Source organism: Anabrus simplex, chromosome 2 (assembly GCF_040414725.1).
Source record: "Anabrus simplex isolate iqAnaSimp1 chromosome 2, ASM4041472v1, whole genome shotgun sequence".
Taxonomy (NCBI): Eukaryota; Metazoa; Arthropoda; class Insecta; order Orthoptera; family Tettigoniidae; genus Anabrus; species Anabrus simplex.
Genome location: NC_090266.1, coordinates 196,938,492 through 196,960,316, shown reverse-complemented (window position 1 = coordinate 196,960,316; position 21,825 = coordinate 196,938,492). Strand labels below are relative to the sequence as shown.

The 21,825-nt window shown below is 41.9% G+C and overlaps 1 protein-coding gene across 1 annotated transcript in view; it reads right to left on the bottom strand.

Annotated features, from left to right (window-relative positions):
- The window catches only part of twz (BTB/POZ domain-containing protein twz), a 210,955-nt gene extending 190,442 nt beyond the window's left edge, over positions 1–20,513 (bottom strand). Inside the window, exon 1 of the mRNA XM_067138967.2 lies at positions 20,423–20,513. Within this exon, the coding sequence (XP_066995068.1) occupies positions 20,423–20,451 (29 nt within the window). The 5' untranslated portion in view covers positions 20,452–20,513. The remainder of the gene's footprint in view (positions 1–20,422) is intronic.
- Positions 20,514–21,825: the final 1,312 nt, after the last annotated feature.

Below are 21,825 nucleotides of genomic sequence, written 5' to 3'. Positions count from 1 at the left end.
TGTGCTGTAATGATCCACTGATAACGGAATTAAGGTTCCGAAAACCGGTCATGGATGAAATTATTTTAATGTTGGTATAGACTGTTTTAATTGTAGTAAGTGTTACAGTTATTTGACTCATACCGCGTAGCCAGGTTACTAACAATGTAGTTAAATGGACATTTGCAGATATTCCCTTGAAATTGTTGCAGCAAGTATGAACGATTGATTAATTTACTTTATCATGGAACATCGGACTCAAATCCGAAACAACCTAAATCGTTAGCTAATTTTAACGATTCTTTGTTTATATTTGCATAAAGAATGGTAACTGTGCGAACCAACAAGATTACTCTCACTGTACGTACCACGGGTAGGAGCACTGAAAACACAGTACCAGTGGGACTGTGATATAATCTTTTTGATTTTTCTTTGTTAAATTTTTTCAGTATAAAACTAATTAATTTCAGGGTCGAATTCTCCTCCACTACCGTAACAGATACTTGCTCAATCCCTATTATTGCACAGTACACAAGATATTTCTCCGCTGGTTGGTAAACGTTCTGTATGTGCAGTCATATGAAAAAAACTAAGTTTTTGTTTTAATTTCCTAACTTTATGTCTATGCTGAACACAAATCATCACAGGCCTCCAAAACTGAATACCTGTCACTTTGTTGGGTGTGGTTTGCCGCTACATTTATTAGTAACCGTTGAGGAATGTGGCGTGGGGGCTCCGGGCTTAAGCCCGCGGGAGGTGACCCTCCCTCTGGGAGCAGAAGCCTAGCGAACCTCTACCTCAGCAGTTGGATATCGATGTGGATGTCTTCAAATGCTGCAGTTAAGGCTTATTTATAAGGGATCCGGAGACGATGGTACAATGTGCATAAAGAGAATGATGTCTTGTAGGTTCTGAAGTGTTGTGGTAGAATACCAGTAGCTGTAATCGGGAATGGGACTGAAGCTCTGGAAAATCTAGAAGGTGTAGGGAAAACGTGGAGGACATCACATTGAGAATGAAAATGGAATGTGCCAGAATATGAATCTAAAATTGCCCAAGTTCCGTGTCCAGTTTGCTACACTATTTTATCTCCAGGAACGTAACAGCAGGGTCTCATATCACATCTTACAACGTACCTAGAACACTTCGGCTCTGTAGTGTATAACGATTACTGTATTAACGTGAAGAACCTAATTCTCCTCCATGAATAATTACAATGTTATTAGCTTTACGTCCCTCTAAGGACTTTTACGGTTTTCGAGTGCGCTGAGGAGCCGGAGTTTTGTCCCGCAGGAATTTCATAGACAGAAGCAGCAGCTCCATGGGGCAGTCCTCACTTATCATCTGAGACGTCGGATTACTCCAGCTTTTGATTTCCTTTCCTCTTTTCTTTTTCCTTTTTCCTTCGTTTTGTTTCCTTCAAGAAACCGTTAAATTTAGGTTTCTCATAATGCGCACAAAATATTAACTTTGAAGCAGTTTTAAGGGTAGAAGGCCTGAATAATTTCCTTGAATCCAAAGCAGGAGTCACAGACGAGATATTTTCTCTCTTAAGTTAACAGGAGGAACGAACGAAAGGAAACTAAAATAACAATTATTTCTCAGTGCGGTGGCGTTTAAGGGCAAATAATAATAATAATAATAATAATAATAATAATAATAATAATAATAATAATAATACAGGTTTTATGTCCTACTAACTACTTTTATGGTTTTTGGAGAATCCGAAGTGCCCGAAATTTGTCCCGCAGGAGTGCCATTAAATCTTCCGGCACGAGGCTGACATATTTGAGCACCTTCAGTTATCACAGGACTGAGTGGGATCGAGCCCGTGAACTTGAGCTCAGAAGACTAGAGCTCCACAGTCTGAGTTACTCGGCCCGGTACTAATTCAAGTCAGGAATTTTAATCAATTAATTCTCCCAAAGCTATTTATTTTTCTGTTGTTTAGATTGATGCTTTCACGTATCAGGGCATCCTTTTGGCTTTATGCACACGACATGAACTGCAGAGAAACTTAATGCTTTGTGAAGAAGAAGAAAAAAATAAGACGTAGAAGAATAAGTAGAAGAAAAAGAAGAAGATGGGGGTGTTGAATAGGTTTCTTACTGAGATTTATAAAACGCAGCTTTATTTAGGAATGTTTCAAACACAACTCAGGTTCAATTTAATTTTATGCAATGACGGTTTTTTGATACAGCCATTCTTGAGGACATAATTTTTAATAACCTAGGAAATGTGTGCAAATGGAAATATGCATTAAGACAAACACAAGAAGCCCGTCCTCAATCTGGGGAATTAACCAGAAAGAAGTTAAAATACCCCACCTGGCAGAGAGTCGAACCCAGGGCTTGCTGAACCGAAGACCACTTAGCCGAGACGATAAAGTAATATTTATCCCACATCCTATTTTGTATCTAAGTAATACTTTTTGCCGGCAGTTAGGGCTATAAACCTAACATGGATACTGAAGCCTTTCATAAAGTGAAAAATTAAAATACTCAACATTATTTCATAAATAATAGTGCGATTTCCCTTTTCTTTCTTGACCTTTTCCCAATTATCTGGGTTTGTCACCTATGTGAATAAGCCCAGTCTACGGCCGGATGACCATCCTGACGCCAACTCGATTTGGAGGGATGTATTCACTATTGCATATACCTATGGTGGTTAGTAATATGATATACTGTATGTAAATGTACATGTGTATTAGGACTATCACAAAGAGTTCCCAAGATGGAGGAATTATACGTACGCGGTTAAAATTCCCACCCCGGCCGGGAATCGCACCCAGGGCTCTCTGAACCGAAGGTCACTAACCATTCAGCCAAGGGGAGAGATAAAATCAATAATACGATTGTCTACGTTCATTTTGACAGAGGTTTTAACGTCACAAGGAGATAAGTTTTCATCGACGATGGGAGAGAGCAGAGCAAGGACTCAGAAGGAAGGTTTTCGAACCCACCACTACCGAATGCGGCGTGTAATTATTGAAGAAGTAAAATAAACTCGTGTCCTCATCCCGATATGGTGAAGCTATTTTCAGACACACCCCCATACCAGCCCTACTGTCATTCTTAAATTTCTATCAGTGTCGGGAATCGAACCCGGGCACCGAATACGGCAGCTAATAGTAATGAACGTTACGTACAGAGGCGGACATTTCAGAGGTATTAGTGCATTAAATTATTTAGGAAAACAAACATCCATTTATTGTATATGTTAAGATATTTTATGTATATTAGATAGTACAGTAGGGTAGGAGATTTCTAATTCAGCTCATACTATGAAAACATTTTAATGGTATTATGTCCTGTGGATTATATCTGGATTTCCTTCTTGTCTCTGTGGGTTGTTTCATTTTACAGCGCCGGGCTGAGTGGCTCAGACGGTTAAGGCGCTGGCCTTCTAACCCCAACTTGGCAGGTTCGATCCTGGCTCAGTCCGGTGGTATTTGAAGGTGATCAAATACGACAGCCTCGTGTCGGTAGATTTACTGGCACGTAAAAAGAACTCCTGCAGGACTAAATTCCGGCACCTCGGCGTCTCCGAAGACCTTAAAAAGTAGTTAGTGGGACGTAAAACAAATAACCTTATTATTATTTTACAGCACTCTAACAAACGCTAGATACTGTATAGTTACCATCTCTCCTGAAGTTCGTCTAGATAAGACATAGAAAACAAACTGACAGTCAATTAGCACACAGTTATGAATTATGTTTGTAATATTTTCACTTTTATGCTTTGCTTTATCAGCAGTCTTGAAAAGTTTTAATATTGTTTGCGCACATCTGTCGCTACCAACGATAATAAATGTGATGTTGTGATGAGTGCTTCTAATTAATTACAATAATTTATAAAATATATTGCATATTTTCAACATAACAACGCTATGGGGTATAAACATGTTCAACTATGCCCACACGAACACATGAATACAAAACAGGTTTTCAGGGATCTCATGCTAAGCGTATCACTTCAGGATACAACACTGTTAAATTGTGCTCATTGTATGTATTGCAACTGTACTTTATTTCTCACCGTATTTGCTGGTGAGGTGGGGGTATCAAGAATAATCTCAGGCCTACGATGATCTATAAAAGATGTTAAGGTAAAAATAAAAAAAAATGTTTCTCACTTGAAATGGATGGTCTTATGCTATAATGAACCACGTGAAATATGTTTGGGAGTTAATGACACCGATCGAAAGCTTGAAGGACGCTCTTTCTTATACAAGAGACAATCATGCGGCATTTTATACCTCAAAAAATAAAATTAATTACAGACGGAAGGTGATGACCGCGCTAATGGAGATTAACCTACCGGGCGAGTTGGCCGTGCGGTTACGGACGCGCAGCTGTGAGCTTGCATCCGGGAGATAGTGGGTTCACACCAGATACACCTTAATTAAGGCCACGGCCTGTTCCTTCCCACTCCTAACCCTTTCCTATCCCATCGTCGCCATAAGACCTATCTGTGTTGGTGCGACGTAAACAAGTTGTAGGAGATTAATCTAACGTTCAGTCTTGTTATTCTTCATCTTCTACCGCTCTTCCCACACCTGTGAGGTCGGAAGTGTGAACTGTGTCGCACATGTGGATTTGGTACTGTGTTACGGCCAGATGCCCTTCTCGAAGCCAATCCTACGTGAAAGGATGTATGTTTTTTCTTTACAGGCTGCTTTACGTCGCACTGGCACAGATAGGTCATATGGCGACGATGGGATAGGAAAAGCCTAGGAGTGGGAAGGGAGCGGCCGTGGCCTTAATGAAGGTACAGGCCAAGCATTTGCCTGGTGTGATAATGGGAAAACACGGAAAACCATCTTCAGGGCTATTGAAAGTGGGGTTCGAACCCACTACTCCGAAATGCGCCCCTAACCGCACGGCCAACTCGCTCTGAGAGATCAGTTTGTGTCCGAGTATATACATTGTACGTGTCCGTCAGTTGCAAACTTTGGGCTGGGAAGACTTGGGAGTAAGGAGAAGAAAAGATGCTCGACTATGTGGTGTGTTTCGAGCTGCCAGTAGAGAGATGGCATGGAATGGCATAAGTAGACGAATAAGCTTGAGTGGAGCTTTCAGAAGTAGGAAGGATCATAACAGGAAGATAAAGATGGAATTCCATAGGACAAATTGGGGCAAATATTAATTTATAGAACGAGGAGTATGGGATTGGAATACACTATCAAGGGAAATGTTCGGTAAATGTCCAAGTTTTTTAAAAAAAGTTTAAGAAAACGGTTTTTAATGCTATTTGTTCGGGGCGTCGACCTATAGAGATCTTTTGCCCCTACTTGCACCATATATGATATGAACCTGCGTGTAACTGGAATTGCGGAAGTGTAGACACAAACACCCAGTCCCCAGGCCGGGGATATTAATCATTTACAATTAAAAACCCCTGACCTGGCCGGGAATCGAACCCGGGGCCGAAGAGTGACAGTCGGACGAGTCGACCTCTACACCAAGGGGCCGGACTAAGCAGTTAGGTAAACAACTGATAGGGAACCTGCCACCTGGGCGACAATCCTAAATGCAGATCATTGATGATTGATTGAGAAGTGTTCTCAAGTATGCGGGAAGTAATAATCGGGTTGGCAGTACAAACCAAAACAACACAAGAAGTTCCGATGAACGTATGTTCTTCGGTTGATCGTTTACGAGTTACGGACTTTCAACTTTGTACGTTAAGTACTGGTAATAGGCTTACCTGTCACATCCCACGACGAGTAGCTGTCACCATGTTGGTGTACCAGTAGGCATGCTGCATTCTAATATGAGAAGTCCACCATGCGCCTGATTGCACGCCTGAACATGGCGCCTCACTGACTGTCGGACAGGTTTCGAACACTCCAGTCATAGCACGTATTCGAATTCGATGGCAACCTTGTTCCACACGCTGGCGAACTACTGGAACGTCCATTACGGCATGCTTGACTCCAAACTTATTATACCGGGTGGTCGGAGTTGACCGACTAATGCCCAGCACCAAAATGAATATAATTATCCCAGATAATAGCCTACTTTTTTTCTAAATACAATCAGTAATCGAACTTCCTGTCCGACTCCTTGACTGAATGGTCGGCGCTGAGGCCTTCGGTTCAGAGGGTCCCGAGTTCGATTCCCGGCTGGGTCGAGGATTTTAATCGCGTTTGATTAATTCTTCTGACTCGGGGACTGGTGTTTGTGTTTGTCCCAACATTTCCCTCTTCATATTCAGACAGCACACTACACTACCAACCACCACAGAAACTCGCAATAGTGATTACATCCCTCCACAAAGTCTTGACGCCAGAAAGGGCATCCGACCATAAAACAGGCCGAAATCCATATGTGGGACACAGTTCGCACCCGCAACTCTACATGATGTGGGAAAAGCGGTAGAAGAGGAATCGAATTTTCTACTGTATGAGGCTTTATTTTCAACAAGCGAGCGAGGTGGTTGTGGTTCGCGTCACGTAGCTGTGAGCTTGCATTCGGGAGATAGTGGGTTCTAGTGTCGGCAGCCCTGAAATGGTCTTCCGTGGTTTCTTATTTTTACACTAAGCAAATTCTGAGGCTATAACTTAATTAAGGCCAAATTTGCTTCCCCCCATTCTTAGCCCTGTCGTATTCTACCTTCGCCATAAGACCTATTTGTGTTGGTGCGACATATAACAAATAGCACATATACATATTTTCAACATTTACTCCAAGAGCGAAGTCAATTCGTAAGACTCAGACTACGCGCCACACTTCCGAGAAGACATTAAGGTCAGGGTAGGTCACGTTACTAAGGCAGCAATGAGCCCGCTAATTGGCGAGGTCACGAGGTACACCTGATTCCTCTCTCTATCCTTGTCTCTCGTCTTGAGCAGCAAGTTCTCACACGGATGTTCACCAGAGGAGGAATCGACCTTGGTAGGTGAAGTTCTTTACTCTACACATGGCTTCTGTTGCCCTTTGAAACATGGTAAACAGCAAATTTGCTCTACATTCTTTGCCAGCCAGTGCAAGATTACATGCAATGTCGAATCTCTCTATCTGAAATCGATAAGAGATGCTAAAATTATTTCAACCTATAGGAAAATAAAAATTTGGAGATGTACACAAAAACTCTAAGAATTATATATACTGTAGCCTATATATTGGCATATGCAAGACATATGCTTATATTATTCGGTTCAGGGGAGATTGCATAGCCGAGGCGGTAAGAACGTGTTGGGTTCACCCAGAGGGAAGTGGATTCGAAGAATTTTGAACAGTGACGACATCAAAAGAGACACTGGCCCTCGGGCTTACTCAGCTTGTATCAGAGATTAGGTATAAGCAGATGGCATACAATTTCTTACCATTGTGTCCATTTTAGCGTCGATTACGGTTAGTGGAAGCATTGTCCGACTCGTTGGCTGAACGGTCAGTGTACTGGCCTTCGGTTCAGAGGGTCCCGGGTTCGATTCCCGGCCGGGTCGGGGATTTTAACCTTAATTGGTTCATTCCAATGGCACGGGGGCTTGGTGTATGTGTTGTCTTCATCATCATTTCATCCTCATTACGACGCGCAGGTCGCCTATGGGAGTCAAATAGAAATACCTGCACCTGGCGAGCCGAACCCGTCCTGGGATATCCCGGCACTAAAAGCCATACGACATTTCATTTCAGTGGAAGCAATTTGCTTTTAACTCCTCTGGCGGCTTTCATGACCTGTAGGAAAAATGCCATTGCATTACTTTTACTTCTCACGGCAATCTCTGGGATTCAACACTTCATATCTATATTTTCCTATTTAGCCAATAATTTCTTACAGAAAGTTAAAATATGATTTCATAAATAATGTAAACCTCCCCTGCGAACCATGTGACCTTGCCGCGCTGGGGAGGCTTGCGCGTCCCAATGAAGCAGATAGCCGAGCTGCAGGTGCAACCATATCGGGTGGGTATCTGTTGACAGACCAGACTAACGAATGGTTCATGGAAAGGGGAATAGCAGCCTTTCGGAAGTTGCAAGGGCGGCAGTCTAGATGATTGTCTGATATGGCCTTGTAATAATACTGTACTCAACATGGCTGAGCTGTGCTGATACTGCTACACGGCTGAAAGCAACTGGAAACTACAGCCGGAACTAACTCCCGAGGACATGCAGCTCTCTCTGTATGAATGACTAGCAAATGTACCCGTGCTTCGCTACGGTATTCTGCATTGTATACGAATATTGAAGTAAATACTGTACATGCAGTAAATAAGATTGTTTTAAAATAGCATGTCTCTTAGCGTTATCCGAGAAACAGCATGGGGAGGTCCCCATACGTTGTTTCCAATGTAAAGTGCTTGTTACGGATTTGTGATGATAACGATAGACTCACTTGCTTACTGCCATTCACAATCGAGTTGGGAAGTTTACATTATAATTGCAGGCCCCATTGCCTACTGCGCGGTCACAATCGATTTGGGGAGTTTCCATTACAATGGCAGCTCCCCTTTCCTACTTCCAGACATATTACAAATGGAGGAGTTTTTATTATAATGGCAGGAAACTTCCCTACAACCAGTCAAAATTGAGTTGTGCAGTTATCATTATAACGACAGGCACCTTTTCCTACTGCCAGCCAGCTTACTGCCAGTCACACCAAGTTGATGAGTTTCCATCAAAATAGCAGGCCAGTATGCCTAATGCCAGTCACATTTTAGATGGGTACATCTGTTTATAACTGCGGGAACGCATGCCTACAGCCAAACACAATCGGGTAAGGGGAGTTTTGAACAAAACTGCATGCTCCCTTGCCTTCTGCAAGTCAAATCGAGAAGTGAATTATTCATTGCAATGGTAGGCCTGCCTTATTAATGCCAGTTACACAGGACTTGGAGAAGGACTCCATTCCTACTGCCAGTCAAAGTCGGTGTGGGGAGTACTGATTACAATAGCAGACACACCATTTCTCGATCGCTACAAAATCGACATCATTGAATATATATAGTTCGACATACGAAAGTATGTGCTTGTTTACAATATTGCAGACCTTCATTTACAAATTAACTGCTGCTAAACGGTACATCATATCGAGAAAGGATTGTACCATAAGACGCCGGATTTAGCGGCCTAAATTGCTGGTCTTATGATATCTCATCTATTCATGGGTCAGATTGAGTTAGAAACCTGGAATAGGGAAAAATTTGTGTAATATTATCTCACATTGCATTGCTTTTCGGATAATTAAGTGACAGGTACATACATAGCATTTGGCTCATATATGGCTACTGGATGGACCAATTTTCGTGTAGAGTTTGATGATTCTATCTTTCCTATAAGTAATGGAAGGTATGAATTACGTATGTGAAAAGTCCAAATTTACTTAACATCGAGAAATAGAGAAAAATCAAACGTAAAAGGGATAGAAATACGACAAAATGTCGTAAGACCAAGGTTGTAGATCACTCCAAATTGAACGGGGATTGTGCCATCCGTTATGTGATAATACTTCCCGAAGGTCTGCACCATCATTAAAATTGCCTCCATATTCGATATTCTTCGGGATAAAAAGGGAAAAATTTAAAGATCTTGGAATTTTTCCGCCCGTTACAGGCTAAAACGTATAATTTTGCCAAATTTCAATATCCTTCTTCGACTGGCAGATTATGCCGCAATCTGGGTTTTCGGTGAGGAGTGTAAAAATTAGGACTTTCAAGAAACTAAGCCAAAAAATATGCAGATGGACATTATTACCCCTTAAACGTGTAGCTGTACGAAAATTTCGCCAAAATAGTCAATGTACAGGCACACAGTCGTACAACACCTTTTGGGCTATATCCGCTGGACTTAACCTGAAAAACGGACCGTTTATGATATCTCCCTTATTAATCCTCCTGTCGAAAAAATGCACATGAAAAAACGTTTTAGAGATGGAATTCCATCACGTTTGGTCGATTTCCAGTCAGGTTGGTCTTGTACTGTACATATTGTGTAACAGTAAAATCACAATTTCGGTTCCCTATAAACCGCCAGCCCATTCCGGGAACATTAAATGTTATTAACGATTAACACCTACCGTTGGACAGGTGGATGGTAATGTAAAGTTTGACTCAAATATCTTCAGTAGTTTTCAAGTTGTAAAAAATACGCTTTACACGCACCCACTCTTGAGTTAAGTCCGGTGGGACTTGTAGCGGAAAACGGTCCGTTAATATCTCCCTTATTAATCCTCGTATTGAAATGATGCACATGAGGAAAAAGGCTTACAAATTAATTTCCATTAAGGCAGGTAAATATACATTAAGTTTGGTTGTGTATATTTTGTGGGAATGCAAAATCACTGTTTCGGTTTCGTATAATCCCCCAGTCATTTCATGGATTTAGAAACAATATTTGCCCTAAAACCTACAAAAGGACAGGTGGATTCTAAATATCAAGTTTGGTGGAAATATATCCAGTAGTTTCCAAGTTATAGACAAACAGACAAACAAACAGACAGACACCTAAACTGAATATATGCAAATGGTCATTATTACACCTGAAACGGATAACTGTACGGAAATTTCGCCAAAATTGTCAATGTACAGATACACTCTAGAAGTGCAGACCTTTATTTGGATAGTTACTGCTTTGAAACCGTACGACGTATCTACAAACGGACTTCACCATCAGACGCCCCTTTCAGGGCTCTACATGGTTGGTCCTATGACATCTTCTCGTATCTCCTATATTTATGGGTTAGATTGAGTTAGAGTCATTGAATGGGGTGAAATTTTGTACAGTTTTCACATACTACTTTATATTTTCGATACTCATGTGACAGCTAGAATCATAAAATTTGGCTATAATATGGCCAATGATCATGTCAATGTTCGTGCCGAATGACATGATTCTACCTTTCCTATAAGTGTGCCAAATGATAATATATACGTGTAAAAGTACAAAATCAACTTGAAATCGAGAAATACAGCTGTATTTAACGTATTAGGGATAGAAATACAACGAAAAGTCATAGGACAAAAGTTGTAGATCTCTCCAAAATGAAACGCCATTTGCTTTCTGACTTGTGATACGACTTACTGATTAGCCACCAATTACCCCGAAACGAAGGTCTGCACCGTCGTTAAAATTGAATCCATATTTCGGAATTTTCCTGGGCCAAAAGTTATACATTTGCATAGCTTAGAATATTTCCTCAAAGAAAAGAGTGTCCAGCATTCGGGATTGGCACTCGCATACATATGTGGTAATTAAGGAAGAAAATAATACAGTTTAGTAAGTTGAAATTAATAGAAAATGGATTATAACTGAGGGCATTCGGATGACGACAAATATGTAAATACCAAGTGAATGTATTGGAAAATCAAATGCTCCTCAATAAATTATGCCAGTGTGAGTTATGGATATAAGAAAGCGGTAATCGGAGAGAAATTTAGGCGCAGGGATTCTTAGGTAATCAGAAAAGAAGATGAATATTTGTGTTATTACTTAAGCTATTCGAGGACGGTTATAACCTCCAATGATATTATGCCAATATCCCGCAGAATGGCCAATTGACGACTCTCTTGCTTTCTACCCAAGGAACAACCACGAATTTAAAAAATGATGAGGAAAATGGCAATATGTTACTTCCCTGCTGGCAAGCAGTCAGAGACGTTGCCATGGTAACCCATATATTCGTTGTCAGTCTGTCGGTCACTCAATGCAGAGCATGGTATCGGCAGAAAATAGTAAATTACTCCGTCATTTAAAGAGTAAGGTAAATTATGAACATAACAAAAGGTGTTTATAATGAAGAGACCTTTCACATACGGTCCACAGAGTTTACGGAAAATCAATAGTATAAGAGAAAATGGAGGAAAACCGTTGTGGTTTTCCTATAAAACCCCCGTCTTTTCAAAGATTTTAAAATGATATGCATATCGAAACCTTCCCCGGGATGAGTATACTCTAAATATGAAGTTTGGTTGAGATCTATCCAGCCGTTTCGACGTGATGGTGGAACAGACAAATAAACAAACAAACAAACAAACAAACAAACAAACAAACAAACAAACAAACAAACAAACAAACACGAAAAGTAAAAACCACCGATTCGGTCTTGAGTTGACCTAAAACGGATAGATATTTGAAAATTTGTCAAAACGAAAGGAATTACAGACAGCGGACCCCCCTACAACTTTATTTATAAGATGTACTGATGATGGCTTCCTCCCGAATAAAATATTCCGGAGGTAAAAAAGTCCCCCATCCGGTCCTCCGGGTTGGGACTACACGAGAGGGGGCGATCACCAGGAAGATAGATACCGACATTCTGCGAGTCAGAGCATGGAATATTGGAATTTTGAATTGTTGTAGTGGTTTAGATAATCTGAAAAGGGAGATGGACAGACTAAAATTAGATGTAGTTGGTATAAGTGAGGTACGTTGGCAGGAAGAACAGGATTTTTGGTCAGGAGACTACAGAATTATCAACACAAAATCAAATAGGGGAAATGCAGGAGGTGGTTTAGTAATGAATAAGAAAATAGGGCAGCGGGTAAGCTACTATGACCAGCATATTGTTAGGATTATTGTTCAAAGATATGAGTTTCATTCTTGTTTCCGTATTGAACTGAGATCACAGAGATGGGTTATTTATAAGGTTCAACCTATTCAATACTAATTACGTGTTGTATAGATGTTATTCACAACATTTATTCATTATTTATCGAACAGGTAGAACCTTATAAATAACTCATCTCTAGGATTACTGTTGTCCAGATAGACACCAAACCAATGCCCACCACAAGAGTGCACGTCTGTATGCCTACTAGTTCAGCGGATGATGAGGAAATCGAAAGAATATATGAAGAGATAAAAGATTTATTGCAATATGTCAATGGTGACGAGAATCTAATTGTGATGGGAGACTGAAATGCAATAGCAGTGGTAGGCCAAGGAAGAGAAGGTAAAACAGTAGGCGAATTCCGATTGGGGCAAAGGAATGAAAGAGTAAGTCGGCTGGTTAAATTCTGCATTTTTAATAATTTAGTCCTTGCAAATATTTGGTTTAAACACCACAAACGTCGGCTGTATATGTGGATGAGACCTGGATACAGTGGATGGTATCAAATAGACTTCATTATGATTATGATTAAGATTATGATTATGATTATGGGGATCACTGTAAGTATCTAGGTGTTAATATAAGGAAAGATCTTCATTGGGGTAATCACATAAATGGGATTGTAAATAAAGGGTACAGATCTCTGCACATGGTCATGAGGGTGTTTAGGGGTTGTAGTAAGGATGTAAAGGAGAGGGCATATAAGTCTCTGGTAAGACCCCAACTAGAGTATGGTTCCAGTGTATGGGACCCTCACCAGGATTACCTGATTCAAGAACTGGAAAAAATCCAAAGAAAAGCAGCTCGATTTGTTCTGGGTGATTTCCGACAAAAGAGTAGCGTTACAAAAATGTTGCAAAGTTTGGATTGGGAAGAATTGAGAGAAAGAAGAAGAGCTGCTCGACTAAGTGGTATGTTCCGAGCTGTCAGCGGAGAGATGGAGTGGAATGACATTAGTAGACGAAGAAGTTTGAGTGGCGTTTATAAAAGTAGGAAAGATCACGATATGAAGATAAAGTTGGAATTCAAGAGGACAAACTGGGGCAAATATTCATTTATAGGAAGGGGAGTTAGGGATTGGAATAACTTACCAAGGGAGACGTTCAATAAATTTCCAATTTCTTTGAAATCATTTAGGTAAAGGCTAGGAAAGCAACTGATAGGAAATCTGCCACCTGGGCGACTAGCCTAAATGCAGATCAGTATTGATTGATTGATTAATTGATTGATTGATAGGCAGAGATTCAGAAACCAGGTGCTGGATTGCAAGACATTCCCAGGAGCAGACGTGGACTCTGACCACAACTTGTTGGTCACGAAATGCCATCTGAAGTTGAAGAAATTGAATGAAAGGATAGAGCGTTAGAGACCATTTCAAGGAATAAGGAATAAAAGAAAAGACTGAAGGAAAGACAACAGAGGAAGGATGGACAGTCGTGAAAAATGAGGTCAGTAGGGCTGCTGAAGAAATATTAGGAAGGAAGGAGAGATCAACTAAGGATCAATGGGTAACTCAGGAGATAATAGACCTGATAGATGAACGACGAAAATACAACAGTGCAAAAAATGAAGAGGACAGGAAAGAATACAGGAGATTAAAGAATGAAGTGGATATAAAATGCAAGGTAGCTAAGAAAGAATGGTTGAAGGAGAAGTGTAAGGTTGTTGAAGGTTGTATGGTTGTAGGAAAGGTAGATGCTGTATACAGGAAAATCAAGGAAACCTTTGGAGAAAGGAAATGTGGGTGTATGAATATTAAGAGCTCAGATGGAGAACCACTTCTAGGGAAAGAAGACGAAGTGGAAAGATAGCAGGAACATATCCAACAGTTGTATCAAGGTAAGGACGTAGATGATCTGATTCTGGAACAAGAATAGGCTGTTGATGTTGATGAAATGGGAGACCCAGTTTTGAGGTCACAGTTCGATAGAACTGTGAGAGACCTAAATAGGAACAAGGTATCTGGAATTGATGACATCCCCTCTGAATTACTGATTGTCTTAGGGGAAAACCCATATGTCCAGTTTGAAACCCCGAGGGGGCTTTTACGGTGCCAGTACCGGTGTCGCTTAATTGTGCTCCTCTGCTGGCCTGTTTGTGAAAATAGGTATAAGAATAATAAGTTTATAGATGCTGATAATAATAATAATAATAATAATAATAAAAATAAAATACTGAATTTAATTTTCTGTTTCGTGATTTGCGGTTGAGTGCGAAAAGGCTGAAGAATGTTACATTTCTAAATTTCTAAATTTTTATGGACCAGCGGCAAGGGCCGAGCCTGGATGGTGACCCATCCAAACCCTGACCACGCCCGATGTTGCTTAACTGTATCGGGCCCTGTCGCTGGATTGTTCATCGGAATGTATGCATTTAAATCACACATTCGGGTGTGTCGTTATTGGTGACACTATTTTTAATTTAGAAAGACAGCATGTGGATTTGCAGCAGTTTTGAGTGCATCCCGCCTAGGCGTCCTGTCTGTTTCCAGTGCTTCTTTTAAGGTGGAGGTGATTTCTGTTTTGTGAGGATCTATTTGATTAATTGAGGGTTTGTCTGTAATAGGAGGTGCGTTGGCTGTTGTAGGAAGAAGTGAGGAGTTTTCGTGGTTTTTACGCTGGACTTGGTGGGGTTGGTTGCTTGGTGGGGGCGGTTACTTAGGGGTGTCATGGTGTTGCGGGGTGGGCGTTGAGAGTGGCCTGGTTTGGGTTGAGATTAGGTTTAGTAGTAATAGCTGGAGCAGGGTGGTTGCGTTTGGGGTGAGTGGGGTGGGGGAGAAGTGATAGGTCCCGGGTTCGGTTGCGTGGGTGGTGGGATCGGTAGGCTGAGTAGCGAGGGTGGTTGTGTGGTTGGATGTAAGTGTCTGGATTGTCTATAGTGTGCTTTTATTGCGCTCTTAATGAATGGGCAGCCAGGAAACGAGGCGGCATGACTGCCTTGGCAGTTGGCACACCTCGTCTGGTCCCGTGGCACCTTACAACCTGTGTGGCGGTGAGGACTACCACACCTATTGCATCGGGTGGATTTAGAGCAGGAACTTGCTACGTGGTTCAATTCCAGGCAATTAAAGCACTGTGTGATACTGATGAGGGATGAGTGTGAAGGAGTCTGAGTTCGGTAGTGAGGAGGTGCTGTGTGAGCAGGTTTTTTTACGTCTGCTCTTTGTGTGTGGGTGTCTGTGATGGATGGCTGTGGGTTGGTTTGAGCTTCTGCGGATTGGGTGGGTGATGGCGGTGGTGAAGTGGGTGGTGATGGTTCTGGGTCGGTTTGGACTGTTGCAGACTTGACTGGCGTAGGTGGCGGAAGAGTGGGAGTGGGTGGGGGAGGGGTTTCTAGTTGTTTAGTTTGGATCATTTTGGTCTTGGTTTTCGGAATCGGTTTCTGTTTTACTGTTTGGATGGTTCTAGAGCGGTTTGGTGGTTTGTCGTCGGTTGGGGTGTTGGCGTCCTGTGTTTCTGGATAAGATGCGGAGGTGAAATTTAGGTTGGATGTACAGCGGAGGGGGTTGATCATAATGGGTTGCGGGAGTCTTGCATTCTGAATAGTTTCCATGATGGTAGAGGTGAATTTGTTTTTGATGGGTGTGATTAGGAGTAGGTTACTGTGGGTGTTTTCAGCGACTGCGATGAGATGTTCTAGGATGGGTTGGATTGATTTTAATATGGCTTTGGTGAAACTAGAATGGAAATGTTATTCCTTCTAGCGTGTAAGATGTATGACACAGGAGAAGGGCCATCGGATTTTCGGCAGAACTTTATTTTACCTATTCACAAGAAAGCCAGTGCGGACAAGTGTGAAAACTGCCGCACCATTAGTTTAGTATCTCATGCCTGCAAAGTCCGGCTCCATTGCTAAATGGTTAGCGTGCTGGCCTTTGATCACAGGGGTCCCGGGTTCGATTCCCGGCAGGGTCGGGAATTTTAACCATCACTGGTTAATTTCGCTGGCACAGGGGCTGGGTGTGTGTGTCGTCTTCATCATCATTTCATCCTCATCATGACGCGCAGGTCGCCTACGGGAGTCCAACCAAAAGACCTGCACCTGGCGAGCCGAACTTGTCCTCGGACACTCCCAGCACTAAAAGCCATACGCCATTTCATTTCATTTCATGCCTGCAAAATTTTAACACTTATTATTTAGAGAAGAATGGAAAGACAAGTTGAAGCTGAGTTGGGACAAGATCAGTTTGGCTTCAAAAGAAATGTAGGAACACGTGAAGCATTACTGACTTTACGTCTGATCTTAGAGGATCGAATTAAGAAAGACAAGCCCACGCACATGGCGTTCGATAACATTGATTGGACCAAGCTATTTGAGATTCTGAAGGTGATTGGGATCAGATACCGAGAACGAAGAACTATCTACAATCTGTATAAAAATCAGTCTGCAGTGATAAAAATGGAGGGTTTTGAAAAAGAAGCAGGAATTCGGAAAGGAGTGAAGCAAGGCTGCAGTTTGTCCCCCTTCCTTATCAATGCTTACATAGAACAGGCAGCAAAAGAAATCAAAGAGGAATTTGCAAAGGGGATCACAATCCAATCGGAGAGGAAATCAAAACCCTGAATTTTGCCGATGATACTGTTATTTTGTCTGAGACTGCATAAGTTATAGAGAAGTTGCTGAATGATATGGACGGAGGCTTGTGTTCGGAGTACAAGATGAAAATAAATAAGTTCAAAACAAAAGTAATGGAATGCAGTCGAACGAAGGCAGGTGATGCATGTAATATTAGATTAGGAAATCGAGTCTTAAGGGAAGTGCACTGACTGAGCAAATGTCATGGAATAGCGGAGCACAGATGCGCAGGGATGTTGTCTGCGCACCACACGCTCCCTGTGCCAGCGGCAGTTGTATAGGAGACCTTGTGAGCAGTGGCTGTGCATGTGACAGGTGTAACATGGAATGTCGTCGTGAGCTGACACCGTTCGAACGAGGTATGGTAGTCGGTGCCCGACGGATGGGAAGTGCGATTTCGGAAGTGGTGCTGGAATTCGGCTTCACACGATCAACCGTGTCCAAGGTGGATCGTGAATGGTTGAATGCGGGTGTCACCGTTCACAACAGACCAACAGACGAACGACCGGCCGTCCAGCCACCCTCGATGACCGTGATCGGCGACATCTGAGACGGATTGTCAGTAGTGACAGACGGGCAACCGTGCAACAAGTCACGGCTCAATTCAACACAGGCCGTGCTAGACAATCCGTAGGATCATGGGTTGTATGGGGGTATGGGAGCCGGCGCCGCACACGGGTGCCACTGTTAACCCAACGTCATCGGGCACAACGACGCGCATTTGTCACCAGTCACCAGGGATGGACACTGGAACAATGGCGTAACGTGATATGGTCGGACGAATCACGATTTCAACTGCACCATGCCGATGGGAGGCACCGTGTATGGCGCAGACCACATGAAGCGATGGATCCCGCCTGCCGCGAAGGTGTGGTCCAGGGCGCTGGTGTCTCTTATGGTCTGAGGTGCATTTTCCTGGTATGGAATGGGCCCCCTAGTTGTTTAGTTTAAAGTGTAGGTATGTTATTCAGGCTTCATCAATGGTTTAAATTAAGATTATAAGTTGTGTCACATCAGTGTTTATATCATTATTGGTTATATGTGTGCTTATTTCTTCCAATTGGAGCGTGACTGAAGATGACCCAATATATAAGGGGTCGAAACTAGTCCCAGTTTTGTAAGACAATATACAAAGTAATAGTATTGAATAGGTGGACCCTTCCTACCCTTTGATAGTGTTCGGGTTCGTGTAAGAATGAGATGAATAGCGACACTCCGGATGACATTAATTCCAAGTACAGTCACAATCGGCATTGGGGGGAGGTGTGTAAAAATGACCAAAATCACCAAGATCAGTGTTGAATCCACAGTTTTCGGGTTCGCAAGGCTGATATGTGATAGTATCAATGACAGCTGGAATCATGCACATCATATCTAAAGCACGACGCGTAAATACATAATTTATTTCTATTATTTAATTGAGGGATCAACTATTTCCCAACAACGACAGCTCCACTCGAAACAAAATAATCTAAAATTACAACTGTTAATTAATAATTTCGTGTAGCTATTTCTAGCCGAGTGCAGCCCTTGTAAGGCAGACCCTCCGATGAGGGTGGGCAGCATCTGCCGTGTAGGTAACGGCGTGTTATTGTGGTGGAGGATAGTGTTATGTGTGGTGTGTGAGTTGCAGGGATGTTGGGGACAGCACAAACACCCAGACCCCGGGCCATTGGACTTAACCAATGAAGGTTAAAATCCCCGACCAAGCCGGGAATCGAACCCAGGACCCTCTGAACCGAAGGCCAGTACGCTGATCATTCAAACGAGTCGGACAACTGTTAATTGAACACACAACGATAACTCTAAAACTACAAAAGAGTTCTTAAAATAGCAATCAACATCACAATAAAGAAAGCTAAAAAAATTTACTTGACACATAATTAAGGGCCAAAACAAATCTTAAAAGTAGATATCCAGAAAGTACCCACACAGTGCAAGGAGTAACTTCATATCAAGACACGTTGGTTATCTAACCAATTTATAACGAGTATGTTTGCTGGGTATTCAGCTCGAAAGCTACAAAAAGCAAAACAAAGTCATCTCCGTACAGTCCATGAAGGCCCCTGGAGGAGTGGAAGGTAAAGGCTTCCACTATCCGTAACCTCGGCACTTGGTGGGGCTGAGTGGTTAGCTCTACGCCCGGCCGCCTTTGCCCCCAGGAATTAACCTGGTACTCACTTTTGGTGTAGGCTGTGTGAACCTCAGGGCCATGTGCACCTCCGGAAGTGGAAATCTCGTTTCTTCAAGTTTACGACTTCCTGACGGGGAATCGAACCCATGTCCTTCCGAGTGAAACGATCACGCCTTTACCGCCTCGTACAGGCAGCCCCTTTGATCCTCTACAGCTCCACCAAAAGCTATCATAGACAGCCTAGGCGTCACTGAAGAGGCATACTAGGGAAATGAGGAGTGAGGCAGTCTCCCGTTGCTTTCCTCACCGAGCGAGAAGTTGGTGTTACATATCAGTCTGCCAAGCCCACCGAAATGCATGCACCAACCGACCCTATGTGCGATATTTTCACACCATTCATAACAGGAACTGGGTGCATAAGGAATGGTATTACTAGCATCGCTCATACCTCGGTCACTTTCATATTGTCAAAGCCAAAAATGAGACTGAGACAGGTCAATGAAAGTAACAAATTGCTCTAGCCCATACCTGAAGACATAGTGTACTGTAGTGCCAGCAAAGGATCGTCTTCTAGTAATAAAAATAATAATAATCCGAAGCCTTCCCTGAATGGGTAGCGTAGCGGCTTCAGTTTGGAGGGTCCCTGGTAAAATCCGTGGCAGCCATTCTGATTAGTTTCTACAACACATCACACTACCAAACACCACAGAGGTACGCAACGGTGAATACAGCCCGCCGCACAGGGTTGGCGTCAGGAAGGGCAACTGACCGTATGAATGGGCCGAATCCACAGTAACGTAGACCTGAAATGATTGGGCAGGATTCAGGAATAACAATAATAATAATAATAATAATAATAATACTAATAATAATAATAATAATAATAATAATAATAATAATAATAATAATAATAATAATAATAATAATAATAATAATAATAATAAAGTTCACTTAAATTTAGAGCTAAAATTTAGTGTCCTACCTACTTCCTAGATGTTAGTAATAAAATTAATTCTCGGAGACTGGGAAAAATTGTCATCCTGAGCCAAAGTTTACAGGAAGTGGGATGGCCAATACCTTCCAGCTATTTCACCAGCCAACAGCCTGTGATCACCCATCCAAATGCTGATCTCGCTGAATGGATAATAAATTCATGGTAACTGTGGAATAAATTCTTACCTCATTTTTATCTGAGCGCTAGGGAACATCGTTCTATTTGATGTTAAATCCTTTGGCTCCTTGGCTTCCGCATCGCCACGGATTTCACATTTTTTCCTGTGGAAAATGAAAGAAATGCACATTGATAACATGTTTTATTTCATTACAATTATGCAAACGATGAAACCTTTTAGTATATATACACGGGGTGTTAAAATACCGGCTCATTAGGATCGGAGCATCATTAGTGAAGTCATTAATGGGTAAGGAGATGAAAGGAATCGGCTGTGGCCTATGAATAGGAACTGTCCCTGCATTTCCCTGGAAGTAAAAGTGGGAAACCATAGAAAACCACAATAAGGCCAGCCGACGGTGGGGTTCGTACCCTGTAAGTATCTAGGGAAGATCTTCATTGGGGTAATCACATAAACGGTATTGTAAATAAAGAGTACAGATATCTGTACATGGTGATGAGGGTATTTAGGGGTTGTAGTAAGAATATAAAGGAGAGGACATATAAGTCTCTGGTAAGATCCCAACTGGAACATGGTTCCAGTGTATGGGACCCTCACCAATATTACTTGATTCTAGAACTGGAAAAAGTCCAGAGAAAACCAGCTCGATTTGTTCTGGGTGATTTCCGACAAAAGAGTAACGTCGCGAAAATGTTGCTAAGTTTGGGCTGGGAAGACTTGGGATGAGAAAGGAGACGAGCTGCTCGACTATGTGTTATGCTCTGAGCTGTCAGTGGAGAGATTGCGTGGAATGAAATTAGTAAACGAATAAGTTTGAGTGGTGTTTTTAAAAGTAGGAAAGATCACAATATGAAGATAAAGTTGGAATTCAAGAGATCAAATTGGGGAAAATATTCATTTATAGAAAGAGAAGTTAGGGATTGGAATAATTTGCCAAGGGAGATGTTCAATAAATTTCCAAATACTTTGCAATTAATTAAGAAAAGACTAGGTAAACAACAGATAGGGAATCTGCCACCTGGGTGACTGCCCTAAATGCAGATCAGTGGTGATTGATTGATTGATTGACTGATTGAACCCACTCGTCCTCCGAATGCAGAATTCAGCTCCGTAGTCTTAGCGTGTTAACACGCGCGGCCACTCCGATGTACCAATTAAACAGTGGGCATACAAGTACATGGAATTGTAATTTTGTACCATCAATTGAGTGGCCCTTTTGAATTTAACGAAGGCTTTATTAAAAAAGGTGAATATCTTATCTTCATTGTATCAACACCGAGCTCCCCTATAAATCTCGGATGTTCCGAATACGTCAGTATTTTTATACCCCGAATAAATCAAATGAAAAGAGCCGTTAATTCAACTAACGTCCAAAGTGATGGGTCTCAGAAAAAGTCACTATAACACAACATATCTTAACGCAAGGAAATTAACATATGCATTGACGAA